Source organism: Grus americana, chromosome 19 (assembly GCF_028858705.1).
Source record: "Grus americana isolate bGruAme1 chromosome 19, bGruAme1.mat, whole genome shotgun sequence".
NCBI lineage: Eukaryota > Metazoa > Chordata > Aves > Gruiformes > Gruidae > Grus > Grus americana.
In genome coordinates, this window is record NC_072870.1 from 9,954,521 (window position 1) to 9,981,542 (window position 27,022).

A 27,022-nucleotide genomic window follows, 5' to 3' on the forward strand; every position below is an offset into this window, starting at 1 on the left:
ATGAAATAAAAAGGCAAACATTTTATTTTCTATTTTTAGCTTCCTAAACCAACTAGAAATTCAATAATTCTTTAGAAAATCAAAACCCACAAGTAAATCCCTGTTTTTCGTGGCTGACCTTTTCTATTCAAAGACTAGGGACCTTTAGAATAAGTATTTCTAAGAACGTGCTCCTGACAAGTTGCATGTTAATACTGATTGAACAGTGCCTATAGGAAGCAAAAGTCCTCAAGTGTTTTCTTCTCGAAAGAAATCAGAGCGCCCTATAGGAACCAAAGAAAACCACAGAAATTATATTTAGCTGATCTCTCTATTGCACAGTTTCATCTCTGGGGTGTTACTGCCATCACATCTATAATAAGAGATTTCATGGGAAATTCTGGAAGTCAAACAATGTTCCACCTATCAATACGTCTAATACAAATTAGTATTAAGAGGCTATCTTTCCCTACGTATATTAATGCTGAACATTTATCTGCTGAAAGAAGCAGATAAATTAAAAAACACTGCAGTTTGTAAACGAGCACTGCTTGGGAAATAACCTTTTGAGCCACTGGAAAAATTCCGAGTTCAATCAACTTTATTTCCAGTACAAAAGCAATTAGATTTTTCCCATCAGAAATCAGATGAAGAAGTAAATTAAGATTTGCCAGTGATGGGAATTCTTAACTTGTGGCATAAATAGAATTTCCTTATTTTCAGCTACGGCCATCTATGTAAACCTCCATTCCAAACACAATTCGTGAGAGAAAAAGATGTATTACAGAGTTATCATAGAGACCTACAATTAAATTCAATTTTCCCCCTTCTTTTTAAGCAAAAGCTACTTTAATTAAGCTTAAACCAACAATCAACCCACAAGAACCAACAGACTTGGCTGCTGTTCCATGTACCCAAGAGTACGACTGTACTAAGAAATCTGATTTAAACAAAACCCAAACCATTTGCATCCCTTTTAGCCTCAGAAGGCTACAGCTATTTTTGTGTGTGCATCAACCATTCCTGAGAAGTCAAAACACAGATAAAAATACAGCTTTTTAAGTGGTACTTGTACACTCAAGGAAACCATTTTATACTGCATACTATTAATTAAAATGAAATAAATTGAAAATAATTCTGCTTTTTATAATGCATCTGGAGCATCAATAGCGGCTCCTGCAGCAAGAGTCTCAGCGACAAAGTAGTTCAAAATCTATTCTTTGTTTTTTCTTAAATAATGGGCATTTTTATGAAAGGTTTTATCTTTTGACTTCCGTGATCGATTTAAAACACTCTTTACAGGAAACAGCCCAAGAGTGTCCGTAACAGGGAGATCGTCTCATGGTCTCCTGCCGCAGCTACAGTACATCAGATTAGAACGAGGGACAGTGTCTCCTTTTCCTAACGGCGCATACGACTCATGCTCGACGAGAAACGCTCTTTTCTTTCCCACGTATAGCTCTGCCTGACGGAATTTTACTGATGACCTCTTCTCGCTTTAACTCACACACCAGGAACTTTATTCATTTCTTTCTCTGTGATTTAATCTCAATTGTTTTAAGGTTAAAGTGAGTATCAATTCACAGTAAATCCACAATGCAAGAAAGAAAAAGAAAGAGGGTGGGAACTGTAGTTCAGAAAGACCTCTGCTATGGCAACTAACTCCTGCCCTGCTTCCTCTCCCCTTCGCTCCCTTGCTGATCCAGCAGTAAGTCTACCCAAGAGAGGAGGAGTGAAAAAGAGAAGATGGATAAAACCACAGATGAGAAAAATTAAGACAGGGAATAATTTCTGAATACGATATTGGCTACCTGAAGTCTGATCCAAGACAGTTGCTTAATTAGTGTTTTAGAAAATATTTGAAAAGCAAGGCTGCTGGACTGAAACTGCCTCTCGCAGATATAGCACGTTGCTCTCATTTATCCATGGATCATTCCTGTTGACTACTTTTTGGCAGCTGAAAATACATTCAGACTGTCTGAAGACAGGTTCTAAAATTTTAGATTCCCTCTGTCAACAGCTAGGCGATCATCTCATCTGCAATATCGAGATGGATCAGCTAACCCTGCTTTTCTGTTTTATTACCAGGGATGTTTTCTTGATGGGTATTCCAGGTACTACAGATATTTGTATCTAGGTTTTAAACCTGGGCCCGTTAAATCAGCAAAGCACTATTTCAGTCATCTCACTATGGCATAAAGTGAGTCTATTCAATACAGAAAAAAAAGCAAGGACAGCAGATGTAATAAATAAAGGATTTCTTCTGGCCAGAAACCAAAGACTGTTGCTTGAAATTAAATATTGTCATGCAAAAGACTAATCGGGGCATCCCTACATCTCAACGGCACGGCTAAGAACTAAGTAAAAAGCAGATGACTGGGGGAACCCAGAGCAAGCAGCAGACTCCTTCCCGCAACTGGGAGAAGAAACCCTTGATTGCCCCCCATATACCTGGCAGGTAACCTCCCACAGAGACAAAGTCCAAACATTTGCCCTTAAAATCCAGGTTTTGGTTCCTCCTTCTGCAGCGTTACCTCCTGTACGCTCAGTGGTCCCCAACAAGAGTTTTAGGGAAAGCGGCTGTTGCCCAAAGCCCTGGCACAGAGAGAGAAGTTCTCCCTTGAGCCACAACCATGGAAAACTTTGAGCATTTGACTACAGAGCCCTTGTGTTGGGCTCCGTGCTGAGCGTGGAGCCAGCCCAGCCCAGAGCTCAGGGTGATGAGAGGGCAGCAGCTGATCGGTGCTGCACCCGACGCAGCTTTCCATGGGCCTGCGGCACACAACTACTGCTTTTTAAAATAGCTACAATTTAAAAGGTCATGTTGTAAAGTCATTTGATTAAAATAGTAATAAAAGAGTAAACATTAACTCACAATTTTTCCTTAGGTCTTTCTTATTTCCAGTTGGTATCACTTCTCCCAGACTAAGTTGCACCTTAGGAATCTGCAAGTTTATCTTGATAAAAAAATCTTTAACTTCTGAGTTTTCAATGTAAGAAAACCAATGTCGTTCCATTTAAAAATACCTACTCCTCACTCTCGCAACTCCCCTGGTATCTTGATTGCAGCAATTACATATTTATTATCCATACTATTTGTCAATACTGAGACAAAAGTACACCAAAACATGGTAAAACTGTCACAATAAAGGAAACGAACTTTTTCACACTTTAATGAATGCCAGCTTTTATACTATGCAAAGACAGCAAAAGATAATCTCCTGGTATAGCCTGGTAAACATTATCTAGCTGGTGGGCTCTTGCACACATTCTGGATAGTCTTGATTGCTTAAGTTTCAATCATTGTTACTCAGTAAGATTTTCAGAAAATGCAAACAATAAACACTTTCTTAAAAAAGAAACTGAGATAAACCTATGCATAAAAAAACCACAGGGCAGATCAGGGAGAGCTGTAAATTGGCCCTGCTCCATGTGACTTAATGCAGAGGCATTGATTTGTTCGAGGTTAATGATAAGGACTCTTTGTTTAATTTTAGGAAAAGAACATTCATCTTCTGATTGGCAACCAAAGCTATATAATACACAACCAGAAAGCCGAAGTTTGGCTTTGCAAGTGACTAATCAAAGCCAATCCCTCTCTGTAGGATGACACAAGGGAAAACAAGCCTGGAACAGTCGTGAAAGGCGACTTGTGTCTGTGCATCCCCTGCCACCTACCCGCTCCAGACCAGCCTCACGAGCACGGCAATGGGGACAGGCACTCTTGCGGGCCGTGGGGGGGGTTAGTGAAAAGTTTGCTAATGGTTTCAAAACAGTATTGAAGACAGTTTTCCAGCTCATCTGAGAGGTGAAAATCAGACCAACTCCAGGGACCATCTAGATCCTACACGGACACAAGCTTTTTTCATAGCAACAGAAAATACAAAAAGAAGATAAATTCAAATAAAACCAGCAATACTCTCAAAAAGACAGCAGCAAGATAAGGGAGATCGAACCATAAACTGCTTGTTGTCTTCTTGTTCCTTATCTGAGAGAAATCCTGGAGGATAATGAATGTCCACTACAAGTGCCACTGCATCCATCTGAGTGCTGGCTACGCAGCTCCCTTTGCCCTACGTCCTATAGAGCACGGATACAACTGTTTAATTGCGTTTATTGGCCCCGAATAGTACATCTAAGCAGTAACTGTAATATTTGGCACTTAGTTCTCTGTATTCAAAGAGTTAAGCTATGTCCTATAAAGATAAAAATCTCCACTTTTATTATTTTGTAAGGCTGCCTAACAAACGAGGATCCAGCTGTAATTGTAACATTCCAAGCTCCGAAGGCGCCAAGTTTTACTAACTATAATTTAACTGGTCCAGTTGATGCAGTCCAAATTCTTGTTTGGATAATCAGCCTTTGTTTAAATATGTACCAAAAAAAAAAAAAAAAGAAAAAAGAAAAAGGGAAAAAGGGAAAAAAAAAAAGCATAGGCCAGCATTAGCCTCTAGGCATGTCATGTGAGCTTCTTACCCCGAAGCTTGCAGTAGCAGACACTCATGCACAAGAGGAGGATTATTTTGCTAGTATTACTGTTACGGTAACATATAATCAGACCTTCTCCCCCCTAGTACCCCCTCCTTTTCCTCTTCTTTTTTTTTTTCTTTTTTTTTTTTTTTCCCCCTCAATTCACAAGTCTTCTTTCCAAGTTCAAATAAAGTTTAAAGGTGAAAAGGGCAAGAAAGTTTCATGACTGGCTGTTGAAAGAGGGAGAAATAACCAGGGTCTCCAAGTTTGCATATACTAAAAGCTCAACAATTTTGCATTTTGCTGCAATTCATAACTGTACAAATCCCTTTTGTTGGATCTGTTTGGACTGAAATTAAACACTTGTTAATAATTTATAACTTAATATAATTAGAAAATAATAATAACTGTCAAGCAACTACATTCAATACATAAAGCAACTTGAGTGGCTCATTAGCTTATTTGTCAAAGCAACAATTTCTATATATTTTAGCTCATTTCTACTGGGAAGAGTGGTTAAAGAGCCACCCAGCTTGCTTGGAAATCATTTCTCCACCAGCTGGGAGCAATTCCCGAATTGCTGCACCTCACCCACATCCAAGCGATGCTGGCTCATTTTAAAAGCAGCTTCAGTCTGACTTCAGGAGGTGCCTTAACAGAAACGGAGGAGGGATGGCCAAAGCATTACACTGCTACACAGACAAAAAAAATGCATCCCACAGCAATATGTTGCACATCATCTGCTCTACATTTTACATCTGAATGAAAGCGTATCAGTGTTTGGCCAACAAACTGACCGTCAAAACGAGTCGCTTAAGAAACAGAAAGTCCTTAAGTCTTTATATACGCTGGTATGGGACCTTAGCTCAGTAAACCATGAGGGCCAGGCACAAAGCTGCCCGGCGATTCCCAAGATGCTGCTTTCCCCATAGCTTAATGCAAAGAGAATCAATACTCGGGTGGGTTTCTTTCTGAGGAGTAAACCTGACTTCTAAAATGTTAGAGACCGTGGTTCTTCTTGGAAAGCAGAGAGCACGGCTGCCTGTGCTGGGCAGTTTGGATGGATGGATGGATGGATGGATAGATATCAAAGTATTCAAATATTCTCCAAATACATATGGTTCCCCTAAATCATTAATATTGTTGCAAGAAATCTAATATGTTAAGGTGGAACAAAGCAGATTACAACTGCATATATTGAGCCAGAACCTCAACTGATTAAAATCTATGTAATCTCACTTCAATCATGTCAATATTCATCAGCCAGAATATCTAGTCCATTCAAGATAAAAGTAGCCATATAAATGTTCATTATAACAGATAAACCAACAGCTGTGATCCTCTGACATCAAAGATCACTGAGCACCAGACAGCCAGTCTTTTCTATCACTTTTCTCTCCTTGTGAGTATCTATGCCAATCCTATTTTGGTTGCATATTAATTTATGATGTTAGAAAATGTCAGATTTAAGTATACAAAGCAAGGAAGTCCAGATTAAAAAAATAGTCTCTGGTCTCAACTCGGCCAGTCTGTCCAGATCCTGAGCAAGTGTAAACTGATTTGAAGCCAGTGATGCCAGAACAACTTAGATTAGTCAGGGATCTGCTCGTTTTCATCTATTTATCTCTTATCATTTCTAATTTACTTACTGAATAAGTCTCTTGCCTTTTCATTGCTTTCTCCTCCTCCTCTTGAATTTATGTCTTCTGTCCCATTGCCTGTAAACTGAAAACTGAACACATCTATTCGCAGAGAGCCATCTTCCCCTGCGTCATCTCTGTTCCTCTCACCCAGCTCTTCCCTTCCGAACCCTGCCCTGTTTTGTTGCCATGCTTTGCTTAAATTTATTATCCACCTTTCTGTAATATTTCAAGGAGGGAAGTAAGACCTTCAAATATTCAAATTTAATAATCACAACAGTTCCCAGAATGTTGTTTAGTCCGTGTTGAAGCTGAAGAGCTACCCAATTTCCTAATATGTGAATGGGCTGGGGGGTCCTTTGAAGTGACTGCGTAAATGAGAAAGGCAATGAGAGAAATGGCATTTACTTATTTACTTTTTAATAAAAGCCTCCCACACTTCTCTCAGAAATCAAATGGTGTCTACAGAGAAACCAGAAGATGTTGTCATTCTGGCTAATTGGAGCAGGTCCTGATAATTCATCTTTTTTAATTCTTTAATCGTTAGTTAAATGTGGAAGGTTTCCTTTTTTTAAAGTGAATCTTCTAAAACACATGGAAAAAAGATATGAATCGATAAAATTGATCTATAACATATTTTTACTTGAGAAAGGATTACAGGGTTGGATCTTAACATTATATACCTAAAACCATTTCTTGTTCCACTGCCTTTATAGTTCCAAAAAAATGTACATTTTGGAGACAAAGGCCTTTATCCTCTTAAGTGCTATGGATTTCATGCCAATCTCCCAATATAAAGCAGACCTCAGACTTATACCCAAGAGAAATGATCTCGGAAAGATTAGATTTTCCACCACAAAAATAAAACCCTTGTGTGGTGAACCATACCAGCTTCAACACTACCTTCCTCCTAAGTGCTTGTTCGACGTTGAGAAACACATCCATCCTATCTCCTCTCTTCCAAAATGGAAGTGGTTTCATCATTCCTCTGCTGTTGTGCCAGCCAGTTTTTCCATGTGTAAAATTTCCAGAATTGTCACATGTACCTGAAACTAGGGAAGAATGGCAACCAAAATCTGTAGATTTATCTATTTTTCTCTTATTCCGTATCATTGTGCCGTACAGAAAACGGCACACGTTACTCTTAATAGTAGCGTACAAAATTCATTCTCATTCGTGATGTAATATAGATACTACCAGTACGAGGGACATATGACGGACATAACTGGATGAAAAATTCTTTTAAATCAGCAAGATATTTTTGAGAGTAAGATATGAACCTCTAATAGGAGCAGCATATTACAGGGCGTTCATTTGGCCAAGTATCTAGCAGCTCAATGAAGATGAGAGGAAACTTTCTTAAACTACCCATTTGGTAGAAAGGTATTCTATCAATCATCCCCATATTAGAAAACACAGATTTTCAGGATATTTCAAAATCCGTTGCCAGTAATAAAGTAGGACATGCAAGGAAAGGAGAGAAATATAGACTTAATACAATGTAACTGCTGAGGATTAAATTTTAACGCCACCAAAGCCACACAAAAAAGAATGAATTCAAGAGTCAGAAGATTAAAACTGCATGTAGTCAGCTTGGGATTGGTATGCCACAGATGGAAACTTTCTTGACAACACACAGTTTAAATTCTAGTTAGGATACACTATGATTAAATGCTCCTACAATTTCTGAGTACATCACTTTTTTTCCTACCGGCTACTGTAATACAAAAGACATGTCTTGCAAACATATAACTAGTAAAAAAAGTGCAAGTAAAAGCTATTTAGGTTTCCAGCAAAGACATAAAAGCAAAACAGCTAATGGACATCCAGGGTAGTCAAATCATTTCTGCAAAATCCATTAGTTACTAAAAGTTCTGGAGGGCTCAGTTTTTACAGTAAAACCTCTAAAAACTCAGTATCCAGTTTCTCTGTTGGGACACTGAGGTGTGAAGATCCAAATGATGCTGGAACTGCACTTGTATATTTGAACCTTTTGAACTCCATCTGCCCTTCATAAATTACTTTACCACTAGCTTTAACATGTTTCTAACCTACTGTGCTAGAAAAATAAGGAATCATTAAAATAACTGAAAATACAACTACCTTTCTAACACTTCCAATGGAATTCATCTTTGTTCAAAAGATGCACACCTATAACAGAACTGCGGGATGAGGAAAAGCTTCCAGATAGTCCAGTGAAATAACATCTGTCCTCATGCTACTGAAAACAAAGCAGCAGACCCCCCCCTCCCCAAACTCAAAATCACTTCACTTAAATGAAAATCGCACTGTACAGAAACAGACAGTTGCTCTTTTCCATCTGGAAACACTGTCAAATGGAAGCAAATTCCACAAAATTCCCAACTGATACAAGAAGTTAATTTTGCATCCCGCACCATCAACACAAGCTAGCAGCAGCCCTCTGCTCGATATCCCGTCAGTAGGAAAACATTTCAATTTTCCTTCCGTCAGAAGTACAGAGAGGCGACAACACAGAGGCACAGAAGCAGCATCGAGAACGGCGTCACTTGACGAGCTGTGTCGCCGTTCCTTTCAGCCTTCTCCTCTATTCCGCAGGACGTGGCTGCCACGCAGCAGGGGTGGCAGCCAGCAGCGCAGGGAAAGCAGCGCCCAAACCGCCTTTTGCAAAGCTACATCCCTGCCTAACGCAAAGCGTGAAATTTATATCACTCGGATTTATAACCACGGAACAGTTTATTGTATTTTTCAAAACATAAAAACTTCAGACAGCCCTAAGTTTCCTACGGCCAAATCTTACCGTGTGCGCCAAGACAGCGAAGGGCGCTGCCATCCCCTCTGGCTCCCAACAAACCCCCGCAGCAGCCAGGCACAGTAGAAATACTGGAGTGTGGCGAGGAATCTGGGCATTACTTGCCTCGAATCCCACGCTCTCGTGTTTCCAGGGCCCAGGAGATGCGGTTGCACCTTCAGGTACAAAGAGCAACACTTGCTTCGCTACTGGGGAGCAGAGTAACTGCTGGTCCCAGCGCGTGGCCCCAGTCACGGATGTGCCACCTCACTGGTTCAGGCTTCGGTGAGCACTGGGGGCCATGTGGAGATCCTGCAGGATCTGCTCTGGCACGGAAGACCCGTCCGTGTCTCCGTGCGGGTGCAGATGACTTCTGGAGCTGCTCAGGCCCTTGGGGATCTGCTCCCCTCCCCTCTCTCTACAGGGTAGATCATGGATGTTGGCTGGTCTGGCTGCTAACCTCAAACCTGGTGCTGGGTATCTTCCTAGCACGTAAGAAACAAACCTTCCCCTAAAGAATTTACAGGTTTGGTTTTTTTTTTTTTTCTTTTACAGGCATCGTCACCTTGACCCAGAATTCTAGGTTTGAACCTTGATTTCTGCAACGGACAAAACTCTTGCCATCCTCTCTGCAATTCCAAAATCAAAAGCAGTGCAGTAAAATAAGCCCTGGCCTTCTGATCATTTTTCCTGCAAGAGCTCCGGCTGCGGTCGGTGTTACGCGGCCCCGGGGATGTGCTGCTCCGAACAGACACAACTTCACAACGCAGAGCCAGGGGCGGGTTATCATCTTACTGCATCCACAGAGAAACAAAGAGGAAAGAGAGGCACATTTCCTCTACAGGAGAGGTTGAAATAGTTTAGATTTTAAAAATTAATCCAACTGCAAGACAAAGCCCATAAAGATTCTTAATAAATTTTATTCTGCCTTAAACTGAAAGAAAAGATCCCACAGGAAGGCTGGGGAAGCCCAAAGAAGGGAACCCCAGTAAGGCAGCAGCCCAGCTGCTTAAGCACGGTGTTAACGTCTTTCTGTTGGACATAACACATGCACAGGGAGCAGACTTCTCTTCGTTATTTTTGAGTCTGTCAGCATGTTTATAGACAGTCAATCATTGGGATTTAGGAGAAAAAACTAAGACTTTCTTTGAAGTCCAGGAAGAATGGGAAGGCTGGTTCGCAAATGAGACGGCATATTGTCATAAGCAAAACAATCTGCAAAGATGATATTCCTTTCTCCCACACCTTTCCTGCCTGCGGGGAGAGCTCAGCATTCGGAGCTGTGTGCCTCCTCCCACTGTCTGTGCAGGAACTCTTCAGCTCTTGTCCTGCTTTCGTAAGGAGTTTCTTTGGGTTCAGGAAAGTCACCTAAATTTCTTTTTCTGTCTCAGATTTGTCACCTACAAATGAGGAAACTGCCCATCTTCCTCTCAGGGGAAAGCTATGAGAAATAATTAATGCCTGAATGTGCTTTCAAGAGGTCAACTAGTATAAAACTACTGCTTTTTTCTTTGGATTAAAATGTTATCATATTGTATCTGGACACTATATTTCAATTTCGCTTTAAAATGATCTTGCTAAGCAGCAAAGGGGCGCAGCAGCTCCCATTTACAGGTCACCTCAGGTCTCCTGAACCAACTATGCCCTGGGGTTGGAGTGAAACGCAGGAATTCCAAAAGCAAAGCACATTGCCCTTAGTACATAAAATGCTTCTGATTCACAGAATGACACAAATGTACAAGAAAAAAGGATGTCTGATTATCTTCTGTAATGGATGGCTTTTAGATGGACAGAATACACTTACGCATTTCTTAAACCACCAAACAGCAAGTGATCGTTAACAATGGGCTTGTGTGAAGAAAAAGAACTTCAGGGGTTGAACTCTCACTGCGTTTTAAGTTCTGAACAAAGAATAAGATGCTGTAGCTGCACAAGCGCGTGCTCCTCCACATTGGGGGAAGGCAGCCTGTTCAAACTGCCCGTGCTCCGAGACACAATGCTACCACAACTTCTTAATACTTCAGATAAACAAATTGTATAAAATTATTGGACATTTAGAAATACAATGAATAAAAAAAAAAAAAAGACAAAACTTCCTGAGCGATGTAGTTTTCCCATGGAAGTCCAAGTCACAGTTTGCCTGTTTAAGGAGTAAGGAATGAGATGCATTCAATCTAGGGCACAGTTAAATGTGTACTTGCAATTTATGAAATTACCACTGCCATTAATTACGACTCCTAATGAGATGTGATAACTGACCATGTGACCAGTCCTAGCCGCTTGAATGGACACAGGTGTTCAAAGAAACGATGAAGCTTGTGTAAGTTAACCTGTTTTACTTCCCACGTGCATGAAGAAAGATTTGTGGGTTTGCACAACAACTGGCTTGCTTTTCCCTGCTTCCCAGCTCGGAAATGAGCCGTCTGCATTTATAGACTTCCCAGGTTTGGTAGGGCACTTTCTGAGGATCACTTTGGAATGTGGTACCACATTTCGAGCCGGAGGGATGCAGGTACAAACCTTTTAAAAAAAAAAGGCCAACAACCAGAGTGGTCATCAATAATTTTTGTTTAAATGTAGTATCAACATAACCTAGAGTGTTTCAAATAATGGAAGTACCTCACTATCATGCATGGGATCTACAGTCATTACATCTCATAAGCTAGAAAGGACATAAATTAAACAAACAGTAGACAAGGAACCAACCCCAAATCCCAGCAACAGCCCCCTCGCCAAACCCAAACCCACAGAATTTCAGAAAGCAAAGGTATGCATATCCAAGTCTTTATCCCTCGGAGCTCATCAGTTTTGGAGTCACAAGCAGCGTCAATAGGTAAATGCGCAGGCTGATCTCATCTAAGGGCTACGGGTTCATCTGGTGGGTACCTTACAAAATAGCAGAGATCAGTCCTGCCTGATGCAAACACTAAGTCATAAGAATAACGTTACATAACGTGCAACAAAACGTTAATTTACAAGAAGGCGAATCTAATGCTTTCTTTCTCAGAAGCCTGCTGATATTCTAGAACACATTATACACAGAACAAGATGGCATAAATTAATTCAATACTTTTAAAAAACATTTTTGTACGTTATGCCATTTCGTTCTACGTTTTCTTTCACTACTTGATAATCTGAGAGACAAGAAAAAAACCCATGCTGCTGGTGAAGTACTAAATCACACCAAAAGAGCTAAGGTTTTTAGATGAAACAAGAAGCTGATTACACATGCACCGAGTATACCAGTCACTAAGCGTTTCTGGATTGTAGGGATAAGATACTCTCTTTGCTTATTACTGCCTTCTTGATCCAAAGAGATTTAAGCAACTGTTTTCAATTAGATGTTTTTAAGCTAGTAAAACTACATCCATAAAGACATATTTATAGAACAACTTAAAACTAGAAGAATTAAAACGACTACAAAACTGATGAATTCCATTCCCCCACCCCCCCAGAATCATTTACTGACCATTAACGAGCAAAAAGCACTGCAATTTTAAGAATTAATCCACTGTCACAAAATTAAATCAGATACACTAGCAGGGATAATGACAAACTGGTGGCTCCAGCGTTGTCAGTTTGCGGGTGATACAAGTTCAAGTCGTCTGTGCTAGTGGCCACTCTGTTGGAACAAACAGGAACGTAAAAGGTAACATTAGAAGTGCAGCACCACCAGCTGAATCCATTCTGTCACCGAGGATGCAGACTCGTAATAAGTAGTGTAGGGTAAATACTGCATTTTAGAAATGATTTGACTAGTTTCATGACTGCCAGACCTCGGCGTGTGGAAGTAAAGGAAGACACAGCAAGGAATGTAAATGAGAGACGATACTCATTTCGCTCTCGGTTCCCGAACACAAGAGCCCAGCAGTGTGGCTTTGCCACGCATGACTGCTCTCATCCCCGCTAACCTATGACGAATATTCTGAGATTCACAGAAACAAAACTGAGCTTTGATAGTTTTCACCCAACAGTTGCTTCAATAAAATTTGCCTAAAAGACTCTGCAGCATGTGACTACAGATATTTGTAAGATGAGTTGCCGTCTCTCTAGTCGCTGACGAACGCGCAGCAACGGCAGAGGCTTCCCCACGAGCCTGCTCAGAGACGGCCGGAGAGGTGAGCAGGCACGCTCTCTCCTCTGCCAAAGCCAGAAGCACCCATCAAGTACCCACTGACACCTGTATCCTACACCGACTGCCCCAGGGCTAGCGCTGCTTGGGGGCAAAATAAGTGGCAAGGGAATCGCCACAGCCGCAGGGGCAGCACGCAGCCGTGTCCCAGCCCTGCCGCCTTCTGCTCAAAACCCGGCTGAAGCAGCCCCAGTCCACCTGGCATCCTGAATTTCACCTTCCCTGCACATTTCTACAAGCCCAATTTGTTGCTACCTAAGCACATCGGCATGAAAACTCTTAAAAGCACATTAACAGCGGAGTGACTTTAAGATCCAAATACATCATTTAAACATACATATTTTATACATTTAATACCTTTCAGAATCAGGCCATAAATACAAATGGATATTACAAAGCATGAACCAGCGTCTCAGCCTTCTTCTGTCACAGCGCGGCCTTCGCCTCAGCACCCTGCACCACGGGCGATGGGTGCTGCGCCCAGGTCAGCCCCGCGCTGCACTGCAGACGCAGAAGATGCTCCGGGACAGTCCATGAGTCTCACAACTAACGCACGAGCCCTCACAGGGAAGCACAAGAGCGATTTTCTTTTCTGTTTTTTTAATTAAGACCCTGCAGCTCGCATTTGCTTCACGTGCTGAAGAAACACATGCTATGGAAGGAAATTTTAGAAATCATTTTAGGTGAATTAACCTATAGAGTTACACACAAGGTCTAGAGTTTTACAGAAAATCTTCAAGCCTGAAGCAAGGAAGTACTCTCTATTGGCTACGCAGTACCTTGCCTGTCCCCAGACACGCAGGATAAAAATATATTTGTTTTACATCTGCATCCCACCCATCCTGAGAGCAACAGAAACCAGCAACTGGCAGCTGAAATCTTCCTGCTGAGCCCTGGACAGCAGAGCCAGCCGTCCCGGCGTCCCTCTGCCCTGCCTCCCCCATCGCCTCTTGATCTCGGGGAACGAGGGCAAAGCTGGCTCTGAGTGCCTGGGGAAACCCGAGGTACCGTCCCTCCTGAGAGCTAAACGGGAAGGAAGGACTGGAGACAGAAAAAATTCAAGTAGTGACATAACCCGTGCAATCGTACGCTGTTTTCTGTTCCACGATGCTAAAGAATCAGAAAGCTGAGCAATGCAGTCATCCTTTAAATCTCGCTGTACGGGCAGCTCGGACAGGCAGATTGTTACATACTGACTGAAATCACATAATGCACCCGGATGAAGATGCATAACTACATCAGATTCACCCTCTTCAATGAAGGCAGCTCTGATTTCTAATTGGTTTTGACCTTGTTTACAACAAGTTAAGAAACAAGATTAAAAATATTACATTTTTGTTAATGGAAACTCTGTAATAACGAGGCTAGTCCAATGCCAAGGGTCCTTCTGCATGGTAAAGGACGGCTCCTGCAAGAAAAAGTTACAGGATAAAACCAAAAGCAAAATTTCATACAATTCTATCCAAACTGGCAGGGCAAAACTATGAAATAGAAGCGAACATAAAAGCAAGTGAAATAACACGAACAGTGAAGCAGTAAACAACGTTGCCTAAGGCGTGACACTAATGCAAGACTAACTTCAAAGCATCAACTGAACCAACAAAGGTGACAAACAATATGTATAATAACAAACTTGAACCAGCACTCGCTCCCTTTTCTTCCCTTAATCAAGATCAAACCCAACAGAAGGGAACACCACTCAGCATCAGCACCGTCTGGAAGCGCAGCACGGCTGTGTGACAAGTCACTCGCTCTCACAGGACGAGAGGCGGGAAGGGAAGGAGAACCGCGGAGGGAGAAGCACGCTGGTGACACGGCAGGTACGCCGAGCCTCTAACGAATACTGTCCCAGGTCATTAACAAGCAGGTATGGATGGACCTAGGCCAGGGGTGGGATCAGCTGTAGAGATACATAACGTCTGCAGCGTAGAAAACTTCATATAGCTGATTATAAAGCTCTCCCACTGAAAGTGTGCTGTCAAACAAATACTGCTAATTCTGTACATCCAAATACCAGGTCAGGATGTCTTAGAAATTACTGTTTTGATAGTAACTTCTGGAATTTAAAACAGATAATCCCCAAGCAAGTTCTGGTCTTCCTCATAAAACATTTTTTTTTTTATTTTATACATTGAACAAAGTACGTAAACTAGATTGCAGCATTTTGGCTACAAGTTTCTTCAAATAAACTAGACTGAGACATTATGTTAAGGGATGTCCATCACATCAGAAGTTTTATTTGGCCTATTTTTTTTTCTTCCTAATTATAATTTATAATGAACCTCTTCCCCAGTAAGCTGACTCAGGGAAAAACCACTCTGAAAGGCATCAGCTACTGATGAATTATTTTTATTAATTAAGTTACAGAAGCAAAACCCACAGTGGTTTTCAGTGCTGCAACTCGTAACAGAAGGCAGAAAGAAGCGTGAAAGTCAGAGCTCGGCTCTGAATGGCTCTGCCGTTTACCGAGGGGCTGAAATTCCACGAACAAGGGGGTTTTCTCTCTCCTCCCTTAACCGAAGGATTTGGTCCTTTGAACAGCTGCTTTGGACTTAATAAAACACCACAAAAGCCACTGCCCTTACCGTGTTAAAAACTGAAATAGTGGGTATTAAGTAGAAGTAGCTTTTATAATACACTGATTTTAAAGTAGTTGAGCTTGTGATTGGGTTTGTTGAAAGCACAGTAGATAGAAGAATAGAGTCAAGAAAAGCATTTAATCTTGGAACTTTCAAAGACCTTTAGACTTTCAAGTTTTAGTAGCCAAGAGATGCAAATTTTGCTTTTCACCTAGGATTTCAGACCGAGGACATTGAGGAGAATCTCGGAATTTAGCGCATTTGTGCATTTCCCCGCAATAACCGGCTGCGATGGCTCCCACTGCACGAACCTCGACGCACCGGGCTGCTCTGCAGGGCACGCGCAGCCCCAGGAAGTCACGCCGAGGAAGGTGGGGTTTCCCTGCTGGGGTTTTCTTCCTTTAAACATGCAGTAGATGGAGCAATTCATAAGATTTTCAATAAAACTTTGGGATTCTCTTATTTAAGCCAGAATCCCCTTTGAACAGCGATACTTTATATAATGAGCCTTATTTATAGTCTGCCTTTTCCTCTGGCCGTTGGCTCTTCTTCCGCTTGCCCACTCGCCGGTTTAGCTGTTTTATCCAATCTCACATGCCGTTTATGGAAAGAGCTGAAAGACCTTAAAATTTGCACATGCAATGAAAAGCAGGCTTATTCACACAGTTCGGACATGCTTTTTCATGCAATGTTGGTTACTGGAAAGTTTAACTTTTGTTAAAGAGGACAGAAATAAAACAAAACAGGAAAGGGGATATTTTTCTTACTTATTTCAAGTGTACATATTTTGGGTAATTTTTTTTTTTCCCTGTGACACAGAATAGAGATACTTTTCTGGGGGACTGTAATATCCCTCAGCGTGTTTTCCACCAAGAATGCAAAAAGAAACACTTTTTCTGAAGAAGTCATGGAAACTGGTAAATTGAAGACACAAGCCCTCATTGAAAACCTATAATTTTTTAATTAAATTTACATGTCAGTGGATCTTTTGAGCTTCGTCTGTATGTTTTTTATAATGTACGTTTCTAGTGCTTTTTCCCATGGGTATTATGCACTATTTCTAAACTGGGATTGCTCAAGTTGAAGTGTGATAAAGGGCACATTATAGTTATATTAAGCAAAACGGGGAGGAGAAAGCATTTACGTAGTCCAAAGCAAGCTGTGCTCATTTCTGGTAACAAGCAGAGCAAGGCGACCAGTCAGCTAGAAACAGCTGCTATCAAATTAGCGCTTTGTCTTGAGAAAAAGTGATTTATTTTATCCTTTTTTTTTGTGTGTGTTCTGCTAAACAGTAAAGGTTGTTTTCTTCAAAATCATAAACTCTTGCTCTGGAGTGTCATCAGAAATACGTTGCGAGCAACGAAACAGAGAAGCAAGCTCTGTATTGTACGTTGGTGTCAGGGACTTGTAGGATTACTCTTTGAAAGAGCTAAGAGAGGAGAAGAGGGGATTTCTGAACACAGTTTGGGTTACCGTCTCATCACGCTGCTATTCCCAGTGGTTTTACAACCATGTTGTTGTTATTCGCAGCTCACCGGAAAGATGCAGGGACCTGCTTAACTTGCCCGGTCTCCACAGTGCCCGGCCCAAATAAGAAGTGCTTGTCAACAGCGCTGCAGCCGTATAAACAAGCGGCAGCTGGATGAGGAAAGGAGGGCATGTCGGCTCAGAGCGGCAGAAAGGGTTTTTCACGGCAGCTATTTGCAACCCTCCAAGGAGCTACAGAGGCTGCCCATTAAAACCCTGTTAAAACACTTCTGATGTTGTCAGCAGTGGAGAGCTGAAACAGCACAGTGATCACCGAGATGCTATCTGCCTCAAGCAGTTCAGTGGTACTGTCAATAATATGAGCAAGAAGGTACAAGATGAGCAAGAACCTAATTCCAACATCAAAATTTCATAAACTCTCTCAGCTGGTAAACACTAGAGATGTGGGCAAACACAGGACAGCCAATAAACCGCCCAGAAAAGATGACCTTAGGTCTGGAATCCTTCCCAACAGCTTTGAACCTTTAAGTTAATTTACACTTTGAAAGCAAAGCAGCGTTAACGGCAAGGAGAAAGCAGGAGGAAGGAGGTGACGGCTCTCCCATCAGAGCTCGTGATCTGCTCCCCAGCTCTGCACTTCTGACAAAGCCCAAGGATAAACCCTAGCAACTCTTTCAGGCACACGCGCTCCCAAATATCCCATATGTATACCTGTAGTTTCTTCCCCACTTTTCTCTACTTTGATTTTTGAAAGCACTGACTCAGTAGCCATTCCTCGGGGCAGTTTTTGCAAGTATAGTCCTATCGGGTGAGAAAATTTGCTACTTCTCCTCCAGGAGAGCAGTGCCTCATTTGGAAACAAACCTCCTGATGTGCCAGGGTACTAAAACTGTGAGTAATGATAGCAGAATCATTTACTTCTCAGCCACTCTGTGCTCATGAGTAAGTACTACTCACAGTGAATAATGGCTGGAGAAACAGGGCCAAGGTGAAGAGTTATTTATAATACAGTAGCCAATGAGTAAGCGCTTAGCTATGAATTTACTGCTCTGGCTACAATTTCATGAGAAAATGAACAGAGCCAGCTTTTGGTTTTCCAGTTTTAAAAGCTATACACCCACTAAAACCTAGTAAAAATAATTTGGGAAGGATTGGGGTGGTTATTTATAAAGCGGCCATGATAGAGATCACGTGCATCTCAGCTAAGTGCAAGATAATCAGAGGTGCCTTAGTTTCTTAGATACTGTCCTCAGAATTGCTATGGCAGTCAGTGAAACTCCTAGAATCATCGTCTTAAACCAGTATCAGATGCTTCCTCCTTTTTATGCATTAAATATCCACTGCAGAGGGCCAGAAGACAGAGCTCGCTGGAAATGAAGCAAAGAATTATTCTGTCATCTGCTCAGCAGTCCTGGGTTTAGAGGTCAGAATATCCGTCTACTTTTTAATATGAAGTGACTGTACTAACCGTCTTTCAGAAGAAGTTTCTGTCAAGGGCACCCTGGATTTGCAGAAGACTCAGCATGCTTCGGAATAATTTTTAATTGTTTCTATCAGCCCAGAATGAGGCAAAGGTTATTTCTAGAAATGCATTACTTTCACCCAAAGTAGTAATAATATATTTGGGCATATTAAAAAAGTCTGACCAGGACAATACTGGGATGACATGATGAAGCTCACCACTCTTCTGAGTTTCCTACACGGAAACAAACCGTTTCCCAGTACGCCCTGCAGAATGCTTGGGTGTTTTCCAATCCTCACATTACAGGTCATGACTTAATGGTGCAAATTTGGATTCTGCTGAGGTCTTCTATCGACTGAAGTTCGGAGGCATGACACAGCAAGAGACTTTGGCTTGCACTGCATATTTGAATGCTGGTTTATAGAAAAGGACTATGTTTTAGTTCAGCCAGCATTTCACCCCACAAGGACATATGGCTCAGACTGGTGATGGAAGTGGACACTTGGAAAAAGAGAAGTAACCATTCTCCAGGACTGCAGTTCATTTCGGAATTGTAAGCACAGAAGGGATGGCTTCTTATGAAATTTTTAAGGCCAACTGCTAGTTTTACTATCTGTTGTGCTTCCAGTTTGGAGAGTCCAAGGGGTATATTTTCACCTTGATGTACAAAGAGTTATACATGAAACTATGCTCTTCAATTTCTCTACAGGGAGTTGGTGTTAGCTGCATTATTTCAGTGCCGCTGAGCTCGTTGCAACTGGCCTAACTTCACCTTGGTAGACAACCACTGACCTCAGCCGGAGCCATCCGAAAAGCCTAATTAGGCATTTTGCAAATCCTATCTATCTTGTACGTTTTTACATGTCTTATGATTTTAGAAAGCTGTTTTCCTTCTCCTTATCTGAAGCAAAGTTAAAACAATTCAGTGTTAGAAAGCGGGAATGTAAAGAATAATGACAGTCTTATTTCCCCTGGTCTCATGAGCCTGAAGTTAAATACCTGCTTTTGTACAACTGTTTCCCTTCCTTTATAAACTAAATATTGTGGCACCATGCAAGTAGGGCACAAAGAATAAAATCACAACAATTTGAGATGAGTGTAACTTTTACAAGAGTCAGATATCCCTAATAACCCAGTCGGTCAATAACCCAGCACAAATTAACTCTGGCAAATAATAGGTGTGTTGACCCTAAATTCATGAGGCAATAAAACCTACCAACAGCCTGTTGTTTTAAAATACTCAGGCACTTCTCAAAGACAATATAGTTTTTGTTTGTGAGCAAGAAGATCATTAATTAGGAAAGCTTTTAAAAAAGGTTTTAGTATCATTAGCAAAAACTAATAGGAAAATAAATTAACTTACAACATCTGACACCAAGAAAGAAAGAAAAAGGCATTAAAACCCCGAAGCTGTCTAATCGGTACGTGTTCCGAGGACTGCACCCCACAGACCCACTTCTCCGCAAACCTCTGTAACCACAATAACAAAATTAAATTTCCTCCCTTTCTTATTGCATTTTGAGTTAGAGACGCATTGCTGTGAATGCAGATTCGTCATACGGTGGAGTCATGGCAATATAATTTGAACCAACCCAGTTCATCTCTTCAGTTCCACAACATCAAAAATACGCTTAAAAACACAAAGCAATAATCTGTTCTTCCAAATTTGTTTTTTTTTTTTCTGAGAGCTTTTTAACAATAGCAGAGCTCAGGCAAAGTTACTATTCAAAAAAGTTACTGCTGTCTTATGGTAGGCTCTGGTGTGAATTCTTATTTCTTGAAGGAAAACCCATTTTTTAATTATTCTGAGAGTCCGCTTCAAAATGCGGTATTTTAGAATAGCCCACCATGAAAAAGGGGCACAAAATATTTTATGGCTTTGAATAAAATTCTCTCTCTCCTTCCCCTGAGTGCTTGCTAAGAGACATCATAATTAATCTGCCAAAAATCATTACAAACGAAGGAGTCCACATAATGAAATTGTTCACCATTTCAACCAAGTCGGCGAAGGAATTAGGAAAGATTTATACCTGCCTCACATTAAAATTATTTAGTAAACGTGGTATAGCACAGCAAAAACCATAGGCATATTATTGAGAGGGAGTGGGGACAGGTTCAGTGCAGAGCTCTCAAAACCGATGGCCAACAAGACTCTGCGAGTAGAGTGTTCATACGGCCACAAAACCGTACAGTGACAGAACACAATTTTCTGTTTTTTTCTAGAAAAAAAAGAAAATATAGAATTTAAATTTTAAAAAGGAAGTTGTACAGAAAGTACAATGAAATATTAATAACAGACCTAAAATTTTGGAAAATGAACGGAGACAATTAAAATGCACGTGTAGCTGCAACCGCTCGGTAAATCAGATCCGTGTTCTTGGATAGATTGCCTAATTTAAGCAGGAGATGTACTTCCCTCTTCGTTTTGCTTCAAGCTTTCCTTCTATGAGAAGTGAAGTAATTAACTTGCCAGGGGAAGAAATTTTCCTCTTCAATACCTTTACATTTGTGTAAAGCAAAATTATACAAAATGCTGATGCAAGCCCCAAAGGGAAAATACTTGTGCGGTACAGCACGCCCTTGCCTAGACCACCTTAAATCCCGCCGTTGCCTCTGCCACGCTCCAGATCTGGACGTGCCCATGATGCACCAGCGCCCAGCGCCTGCCTGCTGGGATGGAGTTTCTTCACGGGAAATATGAAGGGAAAATTCATGCTCGGCTGCTTAACAAGAACCGACATCGCATCTCCAGAGAGAGAGGAACTTTGGATGTCAGGCAGGTTAGCATAGGGCAAGCAGACGGTCAATAAAATATTCAATAAAGTACTCTGATATGATAGATCTAATACTGTGGAAAAAGCCAGAAGTCCTTTTTTTGATAAGAAAATGAGTTTAAAATGGTGGTTGAAATGGCCTGTACAATATTAACCTCCTAAAACTTGAAGACAATTGCAACTGGTTTTTGAACGCGTTATAAAAGGTAAAAACAAATAAAGGCTCAGGTAACACAAGGTACGCTTCTGCAGACGTGCAAAGCAGGTGAATCAGAACAAGTGCACGTACCGTTTTTGATAAAATACCTCCAAAGTAATTTTACAACTCATTTTTAATTATTAAAAAAAAAAAAAGAAGAAAAATATCTACTGATCACCTAAAATACATGATGTCAGGGAAACAGGCACCAACCTCACCTGGCCTGCCTCCCAGCAGAGCGTGTGCTGACCCGAGCGACCCGGGAGCAGCCCCGGGCACGCCAGCATCAGGGCCAGAGCCCCAGGACCGGCTTCCCTCCTCTGCAACGGGATCTGACCTGCTGCTCATTTTTCCAAACAGGATTCCTACTAGATTTCCTCTCTGAGTAACTTTTTTGTGATAGCTCTTTTATACCCTGCTGTCAGCGCCTTCTTAAATTCCACACCCACCCCCCCCAGCAGATTGAAGGGTTTGGTAGGAAAACCCTGGAGGGATCAAGAAAGCAACAGGCCATATGCAGTGAATCCCTGCAATCATTCTAATGAAGCTAAATCTTTGAGTTTACATAAAAGGAAAATTAAATCAAGCACTGGAGTGGATTGGAAAGAAATACACCAGGAGATGGATAAAGTTAATCACGTTTAGTTAAGGCTAATGCTGACCTACCCAGGCTCGCCTGGGAGATCCTGCGTACTAACTCAAAGTTTTATCTGCGTGGGAATACGGACGCACACGGAGCTGTAGCAGCTGCCCTGAACCTCTCCAGTGCTTTAGGTCTGCAGGCTGCAGAGAAAGTACTGCTTCATCCCCGCAGCATCGCTGCTAAGTATCGCGGATGGAAACACGAGATGCCAGGGCTGCGGATCATGACTTGGGGACTCCTGAAGCCCGGCCCTGTCCTTTAGACCCTGCAGGCAGTAACGTGTAATAGGTGAGTCAGGGAAAAACTCCTTCACCTCAGCAAAATAATGAAAGCAAAATTTCATTCTCACGCTATATCATTCCTGTCACTTTTCCAAAGGGAATCTGGGATTTGATCAGGATGCTCCGCCGGGCAGGAGGTTCCATCCCGAGTAGCCGCGTTTCGCAGAGCTGCAGGGCACAGAACCCAGCCAGGAGGTGTGGGGGCAGCTCCTACAGCCCAACCAACGGGAGCCTGCTGCTCTACACAGAGCGAGAACTTGCTGCTTGCTTTCTTGATAGAAAGGTCTTATTTTTTCTATACTTTATCTTGTGGCTTGAAACTTGAAAGTAAAATTACTTTTAAGAGAGGAAATGACACAGGAACTCCCATAGTCATTACACTGATTTTTTTTAAAAATTTTTTTTAGTTTTATTTTTCACAAAGATCTCAACCACATCGCCAGCAGGTGACGGTAGGAATATGAGATATTATTAAAATAAACAGAATAAATTTCTTGTTTCATTCAGCCATTCTAATATGGCACCTTCTACATTTTTTTCCTCCTAAAATAAGATTGTGTCTTCAAACAACAGGTATCCACAGTTTTAACATAAACCCACAACGTCATCTCAGCCACACGATGGAGAACAGCTACGGGGCCTCGGACAAGAGAGTGGCTTGGGCTGGCACGCACAGGCTGCTGCGCGATTTGGAGGACACATCCAGTCCATGGGCCACAAGCTGACTATCGTAGGTCCAGCTGACATTTATAATTTAAGAAATTGAGTTGTATTTCCCAAAAATGTTTACTTTCATGCAGCGCTGAAGCAAACGTATTCCTTTAACTCATTCTGCTTTAACTGATATCAGCCACACAAACTACACGGTCTCCTGATGAAGGAGCAAAAGATTAGGATATGAATCTGTCAAGTTTGGAATATTTTTTTCTGTATAGCTCTGTTAAATGACTGAGGACAATAATGCTTCAGTATTTTCTGAGAATAGTTCAGTTGTTCTTTATTTCAGTGTTACAGAAAAGATTATTTGCAACTATTCACTTCCTTACAAAATATTCAGATTCTTCAATGAAAAGAGTTTCCCACATTGTGTAGCCACCCACACAGCTCCATTTGAAAGTGAATGAAAAGCTGTGCTTGATGATGTTGAATATGTTAACCTCTTGCAGTTCTCCAGCTCTGGTGAGCCACTTTTCCTCTGCATCTGCACAAGGAAAAGTGTGGAACACAAGCTAGATTCTGTTGATTACACAGAAATAAAGACAACAAAGGCATCAGATGAGTATGACCGAAGCCGTTTCTGAAGAACATAAACTGCGCCTGAAGTTGTTTCATTTCTGGCAAACTAACCCCAAATTTAAACTTGCTAGGAATTAATAATTATGTATAACAGATCATAATTAGTAATGGGCTATGAAACATCTTCCTTTCTGCTTTAGGTTAGTGGTGTCAGCTTTGACCAGTTCAAACTCAATCAGAAGTCATTACCATTTAATGACTAGTCAGTGGTCTATGTGAAACAGCCCGGTGGTTTAAGTCCCTTCCCTAATTGTACAGATCACCACCGTCACAATTAGCACTCACGACAGCAATCCTGACAGACTAGGGATACTGGCTGGCCGACACGAAGCTCAAGTGTATATGAACCAAACTACTGAAGGAACATCCATTCAATTCCTTACGTCTTTCAATCTAGCACTAGAGGGTAACCTAAAATTCAACATTTTTTTTTTTAAAAGTGTCATTTGTACTGTACTGCTGCTATTTGGAAAGTCACCTTTGCTTACAACCATCTCAGCTCCCCAGCAAACTCCTGTTCGGTGCCCCCAGGGAGGACAGAAGCAGCAGGACCTCTCTACCTTCCCCAGAACTGCTGCCGCAGCGAGCTCAGACGAGGGCATGCATGGGGCAGGACACCAGAGCGGTGCAAGGGCAGGGTCCAGGATCTCTGGTTGCGTGGCACCCGAGAAATGGAAACTCCCAGAGTAGGTTCCTTTCTAAACCAGCAAAACCTATTTGCCAACTTAGATTTACTAAATGCCTTTAAACCCAAAACACGTCTGTGACTTTGTCCTCTCTCGCCCGAGCGCCATTCCTCCATCAGCGTACACCTGCCCACAGTGCTGGTTCCTGGAGATCCTGGAACGTTCAGAGCTCCACCATGTGCCTGCCGTGCAGCTGACAGCCGGGCCACGAGCCGGGTCCCTCCTCCAGCAAACAGGGGCACGAGTTACCCAGGACACTGCATGCACACATCCAGAGTGCTCACGTAATCCAAACACACCGAACCGCCCCCCCTGCAATTTGACTAAACCACTCTGCAGTCGCACCGTTGTTCTGCAAATCTCCTAAGCATGACACACGACTCGGGCATCGGCTCTTTAAAACCTCCACTATTTCCTCCCCAATTTTCCTCATTTCCCTACTCGCACATCTCCGCACCGTGAATCCCAACGAGGTGTGCGAGGCTTAGGCCAACATATCACTTTTCCCTTCCCGTCATCCCGTTTCACTGCAAAATCTGATTCTTCCATCTGTCCCTTCCTCCTCGCCCCATCTGGTGAAATTCAGCAGTTGCACTAATACAATCTGATGCTCCAGCCAGCGTTCGCATCCGCACCACGTCTGCGCTGCCGCATCGCTACTTGGCTCCTTTAAGAGATCACTAAAAGAGATGTTAGTACATTGAAGAAATTCGGGGTAGGGGAAAAAAAAAAAAAGAAAAAAAAAGAAAAAAAGAAAAAAAGAAAGAGTTGCTCTTCTTTGAGGGCTGGCTGGAATGGAGAGCTATCTTCATAAATAGACAGGAAACAGAAAAGACTAATGTTGGGCAGATGACAGATCCCTGAATTCAGTTAACTGGCCTTCAAGATACGAACTGTTCTATTAAACATAGAGGCATTATGTTGGTCATCCACTTTAAGCCCAAGAGTGATTAAAATGCTGGCAGAAAATAAAAACTGGCTATTGAAGAGCTTGCCCTGAGGTCCTAATTTCAAATCAAATTTTACAGCGCCGCACAGGAACAATGGCAGCCCAGTACTCCAAGTCTTCTTTTTGTCACTTTGTACAAAGAAACCCCCTCAAACTCTCTCAAAGAACAATGGCCCCTCTAGATTCGCAACTACGCCAAGAATGGGCTCAAACCATACAAAAACACATTTTAAAAATACATTTTACACTGCCCTTGACATTTGAGATAAATAGAAGCCAATGCATTGAAATTCCAAGTATTTTTTATATCCTTTCACAATGTGAATTTTTTATTTTCCCGTCTACTTGATCTTTGACATTCTGGCCTCTGCAAAAGAAGGACACAGCAGAGCAGTCAAAGAAATTAATTATGCAGATAATTGCATTTTATTAAAATGATTACTGTAGCAGAGAACTCAACAAATGACAGCTACACGGACCTGGCCCCCAGAAGAAATCAAGAGGACACAAACAGTTCATTTTTAATTGAAAAACTTCTCAGCTATTAACATTTAATTATCTGTTACTGATATATGGCACTAGTTTAATTAGCATTTTTCTATACGTCAGGTTTGCCTTTTAGTAAAACCACTTTTTTTAAAGTTCTGCTGAGCTGCTACAGATTCCCTGTTTCTACAGTCTGAGTTTATTTGAATTTGGCAGCTTGGATACAGACGGTTGTTTCCTAGTGAACAGCACACAAGACCATATGTTTCAACATTTAAGCAATTTAGAATCAGAGGTATAATTCTGAGTGTCCTTAGCAGAAATTGTACATTAAATACCCAAAGGATCTGAGCTCTACAAGAGATACAGCCTTTTTTAGCACTTTTCCCATAGCAACAAAACCACTCTATGCTACTTATATCATATACTCGAACCACAAGCATGCTGAGAGCGTTGGTGAGCTGACGAAAGTCTGCAGCCAGCCGTTTCAAGGGCTGCTGCGTTTTCAGCAGCAAGGGATGAGCAAAGCGTATCGTTTTCCCTTTCTCTTTCCTGCACCCCTCTCCCACCACGCAGGATTCATCCCGAATTGCCTCTGAAACACATCTAGGGTCAGGACTCCTACCTGGTTTCTTGATTTGTGGACATCTACTTTGTAAGAAGACATTAATCAATACTTTCTTTTGCCAAACAAAAATAAGGCCAAACACGTTGCTTGTGTTGTTCTGTTCATTTCTAGGATGATGAACATCACCAGAACTATAGATTTAAATCAAGATACAGTCAAGGTACGTCTGGCATGATATGCCATGCCCTTGTGCTGGGACGTCCACTCTGCTTTTCCTGGTGTGAGGTCACACAACCTCCAAACTGTACAAGAACATTTTAGAAGGGAGTTCAGAGAGAAAAAAACCCAACAAATCCCAAGAGAAAAAAAAAATATCACAAACTACATCACTGAATCTATTAGTAAGTCTTCACTGTTTTAATCACAATATCTGCAATAAAACCAGAATGAAAAGCATAATCCAAACTTAAAACTTAGTCATATTTCCTCCTTAGAGGACAGGCACAAACCAAGAAATCCAGCAGTTTATCCAACACCCTCAAGAATATGAGTGAAGGCTTGTTCTTAAAAGTGATGGACCTAATCATGATCCCCCTGAAGTCACAAGCAACGCTCCACAT

The 27,022-nt window shown here is 41.6% G+C and overlaps 1 protein-coding gene across 12 annotated transcripts in view; it reads right to left on the bottom strand.

Annotated features, from left to right (window-relative positions):
- The window catches only part of BCAS3 (BCAS3 microtubule associated cell migration factor), a 366,627-nt gene that overhangs the window by 100,415 nt on the left and 239,190 nt on the right, over nt 1-27,022 (bottom strand). Inside the window, exon 24 of one of the 12 annotated variants that reach the window (XM_054847779.1) lies at nt 12,359-12,481. The exons of the other annotated variants lie outside the window; for them this stretch is intronic. Coding sequence (XP_054703754.1) covers nt 12,456-12,481 — 26 coding nt within the window. The 3' untranslated portion in view covers nt 12,359-12,455. Of the gene's footprint in view, nt 1-12,358; nt 12,482-27,022 lie in introns of those variants that run through there. 12 annotated transcript variants of the gene reach the window in all.